Below are 12,437 nucleotides of genomic sequence, written 5' to 3'. Positions count from 1 at the left end.
TGAATCTTTCCCTTAGGACATAGCCACATAATCTAGCGTAACCTTAACAATGGAGGTGAGGGGATCTAACATCGTAGAAGGAGACATCATATGTCTTTTCCTCTTTTCCTTCCTTTGTTGAATCTCCTCTTTAATGGTATACAAAGAGGTAGGATTCTTCATCACCATTTCCTTTCTCAAAGTAGTCATCTCCTCAAATTTTCTTTTCAGAGCCTCGTGGTTTTCCTTCAACTCAACCATGTCTTTCCTCTCATCCCTTAGATTGATCTTTGCATTGGTTTCTTTAAGTTCCTCCTCCATGGTCTCCCAATTTTCCAATTTCCCCGCCATATCGTTGGTTACCTTCCAAACCATCTCATCTTTTTCTTCCATATCCCAACTATCCCCAATGAGCCTCTGCCTTTGCCATTGCTTCCCAACTATTGATCATCTTCTTGATGACATTCAACTGGGAAAGGAGCCAACAAACAACCACATTAACAAAGTTCAAAATATATTTGATGAAATATACTAATGTCTCTTATACTTATATCCAAAGTTTAGAGGAGTTGTCTCTTGCTTAGGTTTGTTGAAATGATGTCTATATTTTAGATTTTCTTTTAAAATAATATTCCCTCTATGAAATATCTATTTTTTATGAAATTGATATTAAAATTAGAAAAGAAAAAAGTGTTAAGATCCATAAATTACACTCAAATTACTAAAACTTTTATTACTGCATTATTTTCATATTGTATAGACAACTCATTCTATTTTTTATGTAAAATTAGTTGTCTTTTTTAGTATTTTCATTGCCACCTGTGAGTATTGGCACTCACTAATAGAATAAAAAAAAAGAAATATGGAGAGAAACAAACAAATAATAAGAAAATAAAGCATGTATGAATCTATAACAATATAAAAATATTAAAAAATGATCATATCCATAGATTTGATACACAAAGACTACATAGAGAAAAACCCAAGGGGAAGAATCTCCAGATTAATTGAAATTTATTATGTATTCAAAACTTTCTATCTTGTAAGCAATACTAAAAGAACCACACAACATTTAATTCTAAATTCACTTGTAAATTTAAATTATATGCCTTTGTACATGTTCCAGCCACCATAAACTGTTAAGAGTTATGCATGCCACCCACTTGCAAGCTCTTGGAAAGTTGGAAGAAGTTTAAATGATGAAAGTAGGTGCAATCTACAAGAAGTAATAAATATTATTATGCCGAGAGGCATCTACAATGACATCAAAATGTCCATAAACAAAGATCCATTTTTGAAACAATTTGACATGCAAATGACTGTAAATGCATTAAATATGTCATGTTTCATCTTTTGTGGAGGTGTTATTTTATTACTCCAAATAAAATAGAACCCTCGCCACTTGTCTCGAGCTAGATTCACAACTTTTTGTATGTAGGAGTTTAATGGATTTGTATGCTTGGTGTTTAGTATTTTAGAAGAACGTTTATTTTAGAGATGATTCTCCTCGGCATATACCTGTGTTAGCCCACTCTTAAAACCACTGCACATATATTTTTCAATATAAATATACTAGTATAAAAGTATAATTTTCACATGAACCTCTTTATCATTATCTAGTTATTTTTACTTAAATTTTACAAGTACTTATTTATTTTTTTAACTAATAAATCAACACAAAACAATAATTTTTTTTTTTCCTAATCAAATTAATTCCATGAACCAAATGAAAAATAAAGACATAATTAACATGGTCAACCATACAACTTTAAGATTAAATAGATATTAAGAGAAAATTTATAATGATAAAAACATTAAAATCCATACCAATGTGAATCTATTTTTTTTTTTTTCAATAAAAGTGGACACTAAACTTTTTTTATTAATATTTTTTATTTTTTACACAGGATTCAAAGAGCATACCAAAGGAAAGAACCCTAGGAAGAAAACCTCCAGTCACAGCTCATAAAATAAACCTATAGTATCTAACGGATCAATTTATACACCCTGCCCAAAACCACATACAAAATGAGGGCACAACACATATAATATCAATTTTTCATAGAGCCCATATGACAATTTGCCAAAAAAAACCCATCGGATGATTTTCAAATGTAGACTCCATAGCTGCTATCAATGGAAGAAGACAAAATTTTCCAAAACCCTGTGCCAAATCCCATGAGCCAAAAACCTTCCCGCCAAAAAAGAAAGTATCAAAAAACCTTTGAAAAAACACTATTATATCAAATACCATGACCTCGAACTCTTCTCTAGACAACAAACATGAATACTTGAAATGAAAGGGGAAAGCGTGAATAATTATCATCATAAAATTTTACATCAACGTTACTCAAGAAAGTCATATGACTATTGCTGCAAACCTTCCCATACCCTAGAAGGAATTTCTTCAAAACCCACCTCTCGCTAATTAGCATTGCTATCAATGGCTAAATTTGCCAAATAATCTGAAATCTTATTAACTTCTCTGTAACAATGGGATACCAAGAAAGATTCAAACAATTCTAATTTTTGTAAAATGGGATCAAGTATATATTGCAAATTACAACAATTCGATTTCTTTTTCATAACACATTGAATAATCACCATAGAATTACCTTCAATTATTAAGTCCTTAATTCACAAAGAGATTGCCATATCCAATCCAAAAGACAAAGCATGAAATTCTGCATAATTGTTAGTTTTAAAACTAATAACATGATACTTAGCTCAAATAAAATTTGCATTGTGATCATAAATTACCATGCCTACCCCAGCCGACCTAGGGTTACCACGAGAGGCCCCATCAAAATTTAGTTTAAAGTGCCCCTGTGGAGGAGGTTTCCATCTAGCAGAGCATCTCTTACCTATTGCATCATTTTTTTTTAAAATTGAACCATGAGAGGGTAAAACTGATAGCAGCTTCCAAACTCTAGTAACTCTACTATCCTAGTGTTAAAAAGAAGTAAGATTTTCCAAATTCTTATAAATAAATGACAAAGCAACCTCAGAGATTGAAGACTCAATTTTTAATAGAACCTCAGACATAGGAGACCTTGTTTTTTTAAATATCCTATTGTTTCTCTATAGCCAAACATTCCAAATCACAATAGATGGAGATATGATCCAAAGGCATGCATAAAAAGATGAGGCAAACATAAAGGGCCAAGATCTAAAATGGGAAATGAGATCCTTACCAATAACAAAGGATATATTTAACTTCTCAAAACAACCATTGCCAACATTCATAAGCATAATCACAATGTAGGGATAGGTGTGAAGAAGATTCTAAATTTTTGTTACAAACGACACAAGGGAAAGCAACAGTAATACCAAGCTTGTCTAGTCTTATACCTGTAAGGACTCTATCCTGAACTGCCAACCAAGCAAAGGCTCCAGCTTTGGGAAGACAAGCCGAATGCCTAAACAACTTATAAGGCTAAGAAGATAAATCTTTAGCAACCGTAAGAGAGTTGTAACCATCTTTAATAGTGTACTTACCAAAAATATTCTTTGTCCAAATAAGTTCATCCTCAGAATCAGAAAGAAATACAATTCTATCCCCCAAAATATTTTCAAAATCTAATTTCATGCTTTGATCAACATCTAAGAAATCAATCAACTTCCATCTAGCTAGCTTAAGGGGTCCACTAGTCATAATTTCAAAATAATCTGCTACAAAAACACCCCAAAGGGAGGAAAGAACAGTGATCAGAGGAGACCAATCCTTAATATTCAACAAAGGTGTGTGTCCATTCCATACTTCATCCCAAAATTTGACCTTTCTACCATTATGAACAATCCATGAGAGATGAGGCAAAATAACTAATCTACATTTACAAAGGAAATTCCAAATAGTAGAACCTGAAGGCAAATTTGAGACTTTAAAAATGTACTCTCTCGGTCCATTATTTAAATATTTGGCAAACATAATCTGTGCCCATAAGGAGCTAGGCTTGTCATATAATTTCCAAACCAACTTAGCACCTAAGGCTAAATTTTGATTCTCTAGACTCCGAATTCCTGTTCCCCCAAGTTCCTTAGGCAAACATACCTTATCCCATGCAACTAAAGGGTGTTTCTTCTTGCCATATTTATTATTGTTCCAAAGAGAATCTCTAAGAGTATCCTATAAACTAACAATGGCTGCTTTTGGAGACATCAAAATAGACATGAGATATATGGGAACAACATTCAAAATAGACTTGATGAGAACAATTTTACCCACCAAAGATAACCATCTATGATTCCATGAGAGAATTCTTTTAGAAATGACTGAAATAATCTTATCCCAAAAACCAATCTTATCCTATTTAACAAAGAAAGGAATCCCAAGGTAAGTACATGGAATATTTCCAGTCTCAAATCCCCAAAAGGATTGCAACCTATGCTGAACCAGTTGTGATGTATTAAGGAAAAAAATCTTTGATTTATCACCATTCACTTTCTGACTAGAAAACGATGCATAATTTTGTATTATTCCTTTAATCACTTTTGCCTCAACTAACTAAGCATGTCCAAATAATAGAGTATCATCTGCAAAGAGACAATGAGAAATACTTTGGGGAATATTCTGAATCCTTATACCTTTCCAAAGCCCCCTCACTTTAGTAGCCCTAATAGCCCAACTAAAGGTTTCGGCTAGGAGAATAAACAAAAAGGGAGAAAGGGGATCTCCTTGTCTCAAACCCCTAGAGGAAGTGAAAAAACCACAAGGAGAACCATTAATTAAAACTGAGAATCTTGCAGAAGAAATACATGCATGAATCCATATGACCCAGGCCTTGGAAAAACCTAACTTCTCAAGAATAACACATAAAGCCCCCCACTCTACTCTATCATAAGCCTTCATCATGTCTAGTTTAAGTATCATGGCCAGGGTTCTTTGGGTGGAAATAGAATGTAGCACCTCATGTGCTATAATTGCACCCTCTATCATCTCCCTTCTAGGAACAAAACTACCTTGCTCAAATGAAATGATCCTAGGTAGAATTTTTGCCAACCTAAGGGAAATTGCCTTCGTAAATATCTTAGACAAAGTGTTACATAAAGCAATGGGGCGGAAGTTAGCAAAAATCTTAGCATCCTCTTTTTTAGGAATAATTGCAATCATTGTAGTATTAAGTTCTTTTAAAACAAAACTATTTCTCCTAGATTCCTCGAGAGCCAATAAAACATCATTTCTCACAAAATCCCAACCTTTTAAAAAAAATAAAGGACTAAAACCATCTGGTCCCGGGGCTTTATCCGGATTCATAGCAAAGACAACACTCTTAACATCTTATAAGGAAAAGGGAGACATCAACATCTTATTGTCTTCCAAAGATACTAAAGGAGGAATATTAGATATAATATCATTGCTGGGATTCCTATTTTCCGAAGATAATAATGACTTAAAAAACCTAACTGCCTCTAAAGCAATGTCCTCTGACTCTGTCAATAAATTCCTATTCTGACACTGAATACAAGATATCCTATTCTTACATCTTTTAATCTTAGTTGAAGAATGAAATTTTTTTGTGTTCCTATCACCATCTGAAAGCCATAACTCTCTAGATTTCTATCTCCAATAGATTTCCTCTCTAGCTAACACCTCCTCAAGCTGTAATTTTAGTGACTTCAATTCATCAAAAACTTGTGGCACCATACTATGTTGAAGCACATGAGTATTAAAACACTCAATCATATCTTGAATCCTTTGTTTCTCCTAAAAAATATTCTTAAAATGCGAGATATTCCATTCCCTAATATTCAATTTTAAATAACTTAAATTCTTAGCAATCTGAAACATACGAGACCCAGAACAAAAAGGAGTAGAATTCCATCATTTCATAAGCAGAGGTAAAAAGGAAGAATCCCTAAACCACATGGGCTCAAATTTAAATGGAGACTTAAAAGAAGCCCTATCCTCAATAACTGAAAGGGAAATTGGAAAATGATCAGAACCTGAGACCAGCAGAATAGAGGAAAAGAATTCAAAATCTGAATCAATCCAATTCTTAGATAACAAAAACTAATCTAATCTCTTAGCAATCCGAGAAAAATCCCTTCTCATGTTTGTCCATGTGAAAACCCCATTTTGAGACTTATAATCAAAAAAGGCTCATATCATAAATGAAATCCCCAAAGTCATCCATAACCCTTTTATTAGGGAAAACACCTCCTTTTTTCTCATCTAAATCAGTGATAGCATTAAAATCACCCCCGAAGATAATAAAGGAACCATGTTTTAAGGGAGAAGAAATCCTCTTTAATTCACCCCATAACTTACTCTTCCGTTGAATTCTTGACGAAGCATAAATGTTAAAAAGCCAGAATTTAACCTTCGAAATCTTGCTTATAACTAAAGCTTACATCCAATTTGTAGCAGATGCCACTAACTGTACCTCAATATTATAATTATTCCAAGGCAGTGCAAAAACCTCCTGAAGCACCACAAGCTGGAGAAGAAAGAAAATTCCACCTTCTCCAAGATGAAAAAACCAAATCAGCAGACTCCTTTGACAACTTTGTTTCTTGCAACATAAAAATATCACACTTAATTAAGTCCATTTGGGACATAATTAAGCATCTCTTGTTAGGGGCATTTAAGCCCCTAACATTCAAAGAAATAATTCTCATTGTCCTCAAGGGGAGGCCGAAGCTCCCCTCTTCCCAATAATCGGAGAATTTTTGCTTTCCCCAAAGCAACCTTGCAAATTACGTTTCACAGCCCCTAATCTTGTCATAGGTGGACTAGTCACGAATCTTTTACTCCTCTTTCTTTTTACACTTACAAGAGTTAGGCATGTTTTCTTAGGCCTACCAAGAGAGACCGAATGCCTCCCTTGCCCACCAGCAGGAGAAAGGGATAAAGTCTTTTGAATTCTAGCATCAATTTTTATTTGAGTCTTAAGATTATTTGGAGGCCTACCTCTCCTAGGAGAAACCACTGATGATGAAAAAACTGGAGTTGTTTGGACAATTGGTAAACTCTTGCATGACTTTGGAGAAGCCAGAATAAATGGATTATCTTCAAAACCCAACTCTATTGTAGCCAAAACTGCAAAAGGATTAGCAGATGCAGAAATTGGAAGGGTCGAGTTTATACCCCCCAAATCATTCTCAATTGAACAAACAACTCTATCAGTAATACCCTCATCCATTTGATGTGCATGATTGTTAAAAATATCATGTACTTGCTAAACCAGATTCTCATCTGGCATAATAACAGGGACAACCTCTGATGGATAACTATTCCCTAAGCAAGATTCATTAGCCATATTAATTTCAACATTCAAAGGGGAATTATTAGACACCAAATTTTTAATTTCCTGAACTAAAGAAGCATCATTAGGAAAACCTATGGTAGGTACTTGTTTAATAGTTTCCATATCAACCACTACATTTTTATCTAAATTCACATTCTTTGAAGAATCCAAAACCTCCTTTTGAGTGCATGAAGACAAATTGTCATCCTTACCCTTTGTGTGATTATTTATCATCTTAGGGCAATCTATCATCAATGGGTGATCTACTCCTTTCATCAGGGGATTACCATCCACTATACCCCTGTTATTAGAAAATATCTTCAGTAAAGATGAAGGTGAGACCAAACCCGAAGTATGATCATTTGGTTTCCCAGAACTACGATACAATGGATTATTTTCAAGATTAATGTGACCTATTTCTACCAATTTATGCGAAGAGACATTTCCACATCCTTCAATTGAAGGTCTCACCGACAAACTATCTTTATTAAGGGATTTAGGGACAGAGTCAACAACCTTTTGGTTTTTCTTAAAATCCATAAGTAAAGGAGCATCCAAAAGTAAAGGAGACTTAAGAAGCTCCGTATCTAATTTCTCAATTGACTGGTGCGAAATACCATCATAAGACTTGATATTACAAGTATGGGGGCAAACATTGTTAGGGTTAATAAGAACACAAATTTTTACCAGAACCTACCCCTCCACAAAGTCCATTTTAGATGTTAAAAAAGTTCCAATAGTATTTCCAATTTTCTCAAGAACATCTAGATCCATAAATTCAAAAGAAATTTTAGGTAAACCAAACCAAAAAGGAATAAGTTTCGAACTAGATCAAGAAGGAACAAAAAAAGGTTTCCAAGCCGCAATTGAAATTCATTGTTTTCCAAACCAATGATGCGAAGTTCTTAATACCTCATCTCTGAAAGAAGGAGAATCAAAGACACTAATAAAAGCATTCATAGACAATAATTGAAAATAATGCATATCCCCCCATCTTTTCTACAATTTATGATAAAGCTCTAACAAACTAATTTGATCACCCCAAATTTCCCCAGAAATAGCATTCATATGCAAACAATTCACTTTCTTATTGACATAAGAACCTAAAAGATCGATACAAGGGATAGGAGCCCAAACCTGCAATGAAGAAACCTCGGGCAAAATAGGAATAGATGGAATCTTACTTACCTTTTCCAGAGTAGCTTCCTTGAGGTTCACATTTACCTTATTTCCCACTTGCTGTGAAGAAACAGAAACCCTAGCCGCACTCTCCTTATTTGCCAAGCCAACAACCCTAGCAAACGTGCGCTGATTGCCCAAATCCAAAGATGATTTCCTCGAAAATCCCTTGAATTTCTTCTCAGAATTCCCATGATTCGCACCATTATTAAAACGCCTTTGAGTGAATCTCCTTCCATTGTTATTCTGCCTCCAAGCTACACTGCGTCTGTTCCCAAAGAAGCCTTGAAAGTATTTTGAAGCTGGTTGAAAAACCTTGTTATTTCCGCTCTGGTTTACCTGTATTGCCATGTCCTTCCAACTGCCTTTCGTGTAGACCCATTGTGGAACATGAGGCGGGTCTTCCCAGCCCACATCCGCCCATGAACCCAAATGTCCTCTATCAGCCATCTCCGATCACTGTATTATCCGATCACTATATTATGCTGATTTGATGTTACCCCAACTATAGCGATGACAATGCAAGCAAACTTTTACTAACAATGAACCTCAAGATGATTGGTAGGTGTCGTCCTTTGCTGCTGTCACAAACAAGTCTGAGTATGACAAAGTTATCTGCTACTAACAGTTTGAAAGCCTCCTCCCAAATGCCGATATCCAAACCAAATGATAGCATCTTCACTAATCAGTTGTAGATCAATCACCGAATAGGCAAGGTTGTTTGCAAATGCTGTGGATCGGGTGCTTGCTAGGCGTATTTGGTTTTGCTTAGATCTAATCGACCTCTGCAACTTCTCCGTTGTCTGTGGATCGGGTGCTTGCTGGGCGTATTTGGTTTTGCTTAGATCTGATCGACCTCTATAACTTCTCTGTTGTCCGTGGATCGGGTGCTTGCTGAGCGTATTTGGTTTTGCTTAGATCTGATCGACCTCTGCAACTTCTCCGTTGTCCGTGGATTGGGTGCTTGCTGGGCGTATTTGGTTTTGCTTAGATCTGATCGACCTCTGCAACTTCTCTGTTGACCGTGGATCCAGCAGTCCTAAATCCGGATCATTCAGATCAAAGGTTTTGCTTTTCTTATTGGTCAGGAACACTCAGAATTATTGCATCCTAAAATTTAACATCGCTGCAATTGAGGTGTCAATCAAGCTGTTTACTGGAGGTTTTGATAGCTCTGGAATGTTTTCTCACAAGCCCTATAATCTTCGACCATGCATCCACAAAAAGTCTGCCCTTTGCCAACTTGAATGAATAATAACAAGGTGTTCCGATTGTTAGTAAAAGCTGAACCTTTTATAGTATATTCAAAACTAATGCAAGAAACCTTTCATTATCCTATACTATAAAAGATTTCTTGCATACTGGGAATTGGAGGCCTGTGCAATCCCTGTGTACGGAATAATAAACTTACATTAATTAGTATAATAAAGTGCAGTAAACAAGCGCGCCAATGAATTAGGAGTTTATATATTAGCAGCTTGTGTTTATCCTTTAAAATCTCAGTTGGAAAGGCAATACAGACATCTATCTGAAACCAGATTAATCACAGATCGCTCTTGTAAAAGACAAAATCTCTAGATTATTTTCTTTCTACTTTATTTTCCTCGACAAAGCTGTCGTATTAATCTTGGAATCTTTTCTTTAATTTATGATACCTGCAAATAAGTCCATCTGTTAGGTTTTAGTGATGTGAGATTCATTACCAAAAGTGTTGTTTTTCTTGGAATCTTTCCTCTATTTCATCGCTTCTGTCAAATCCATTCCTAAAGAAACTTACAAATTCAAACCCTAAAAATACAATACTTTGTGAACAATTTATGTAAGAAAAGCAGATTCATGATGTACATCTTTGTTTTATCGACGGATCAGAACGCGTAGCTTTCATTTGAAAAAATCTCGAATCTTCCTTTGACTATGATGTTGCAGAGGTTTTTTAAGATTGCCGAACGCACAGTCTATGCCGAGCAATACACTGCATTCTACTCCTTTTGTGATTTGACAAAATGGCTTCAAACTTTAATCTTCTTTTGATTGTGATGATTTTTCTTTTCTTTTCTACAAATGGAGGAGCCAATCCACCAAACGCCATTAAACCTGCCTGCGAGCTGGCTCCTGATCGTAAAGCCTGCGAGAAAAGTCTTTCTGAAAATCCGAGATCTTTACGAGCAGGTCGAAAAGAAATGACTCAAATTGCCCTCAACATAAGCATACCTAAAACCCAAACAGTTCGAGACTCCATTTCCAGTGACTCTGCTAGATCGTCCATAAACACCCAAGCCGTCGACGACTGCCGCGAATTGTACGATCTTACCGTCGATTACCTGAGGGAGAGTCTGTCAATCTTGACAGAATCTTCTATGGAATGGAAAGATGCAGTGGATATTCAGAGCTATCAGAGTGCAGCCCTGACGAACCAGATCACCTGCCTCGAAAGCCTCAATGAAGCGAAAATGGATCTCAATTTGCTACCTTTCACAGATTATGTGGCAAATGCGTCAGTGGCCGTGAGTAATTCCCTGGCTATTGTAGAGAAGCTTTTCATCAGAGCCAAGGAATCTCAACAAACTTCTGTCAACAGACGGCGCCTGTTATCTGAAGCCCGTCAAATTGATTTCTTCTCGTGGATGTCTGGTGAGGACAGAAGATTGCTTCTTCAGACCGCAGCCGGCGTCAATTTGACGGGAAACGTGTTGACGGTGGCAAAAAACGGTAGCGGAAATTACACCACAATTACTGATGCCATTAATGCCGTTGCAAACAAAAGCTCAAGCAGAACAGTAATTTATGTAATGGCAGGAGTGTACGAGGAGTACGTAAGGGTGGGGAAGAACAAATATAATATCATGATCATCGGTGATGGAAAAAACGCCACTGTGATCACTGGCAACAGAAGCGTTGCAGATGGCTATACTACTTTCAAGTCTGCCACTTTCGGTGTGTTATAATATCTTTCTCTTTGTCTTCTTCTCTATTTATAATGTGTCTAGCTTTCAAATGACATATTAATAAACTTGATGCATCTAATTATATGCAGCAACAGTAGGGAAAGGTTTTATTGCAAGGGATCTCACAATTCAGAACACAGCCGGTCCAAAAAAACACCAGGCCGTTGCTCTGCGGGTGGGAGGAGATCAGTCTGCATTTTATAGGTGCAGTTTTAAGGGTTACCAAGACACTCTGTATTCGCATTCATTCTGTCAATTTTACAGAGAATGTGATATCTATGGCACTGTAGATTTCATCTTTGGCAACTCCGCTGTAGTATTTCAAAACTGTACTATTCTGGCACGAAAACCATTGAAGGGGCAGAAAAATACAATCACGGCTCAAGGTAGAACGGATCCAAATCAAAACACGGGAACATCCATCCACGCTTGTAATGTTACAGCGGCCCCTGATCTGGTTCCTGTTATCAGCTCTTTCCACACATACCTGGGAAGACCATGGAAAAAGTACTCTCGAGCTGTTTACATGCAATCTTATTTAGGTAGTCTGATCGACCCGGCTGGGTGGTTAGTATGGAATGGTAGCTTTGCCTTGAGCACGCTGTATTTTGGTGAGTACGAAAATTGGGGTCCAGGGTCAAATACTTCATATCGGGTCAAGTGGCCTGGTTATCATGTGATGAACAGGATTGATGCTTTAAATTTCACTGTAAGTAACTTCGTCAATGGTGATACATGGTTACCAGCAACTTCCATACCCTATCGTGGAGGCTTATATTAATGTCTAAGAAACCAACTCAATTTCACTCCTCTTGGATTATAACGTCATTATATATTTATTTGTTCTTTCTTGTACCACGGGCACGGAATAACAAAAATAGTGAATTTATTAGGAAACTTCGTGTTGGAAGAAAATGATTTCTCCCAGTCTACGTTTGCAGTAGTTGCAACTGAACTGCAAGATCTGTTAAGCCGTTCAAGTATGGTTTTCACATTTACTAAATTTGTGTTTGAATGTCCTGAACGTTCCTTCACTTGGTGTCCACACCTTCCGTCTGGTGGGTTGTAGTAGTCCTCTATAAATAAA

At 36.3% G+C, this 12,437-nt stretch overlaps 1 protein-coding gene across 1 annotated transcript; it reads left to right on the top strand.

The window, feature by feature from the left end:
* The first annotated feature begins 10,141 nt into the window (after nucleotides 1-10,141).
* On the top strand, nucleotides 10,142-12,207 carry LOC131079356 (pectinesterase-like). Its single transcript, XM_058017270.2, has 2 exons — nucleotides 10,142-11,339; nucleotides 11,440-12,207. Exons 1-2 carry the CDS (start codon nucleotides 10,409-10,411, stop codon nucleotides 12,129-12,131), a joined length of 1,623 nt encoding a protein of 540 aa, XP_057873253.2. The 5' UTR covers nucleotides 10,142-10,408; the 3' UTR covers nucleotides 12,132-12,207.
* Nucleotides 12,208-12,437: the final 230 nt, after the last annotated feature.

The sequence above is a fragment of the Cryptomeria japonica genome, chromosome 11 (assembly GCF_030272615.1).
Source record: "Cryptomeria japonica chromosome 11, Sugi_1.0, whole genome shotgun sequence".
NCBI classification, from domain to species: domain Eukaryota; kingdom Viridiplantae; phylum Streptophyta; class Pinopsida; order Cupressales; family Cupressaceae; genus Cryptomeria; species Cryptomeria japonica.
This window is presented reverse-complemented; position numbering and strand designations above follow the sequence as displayed.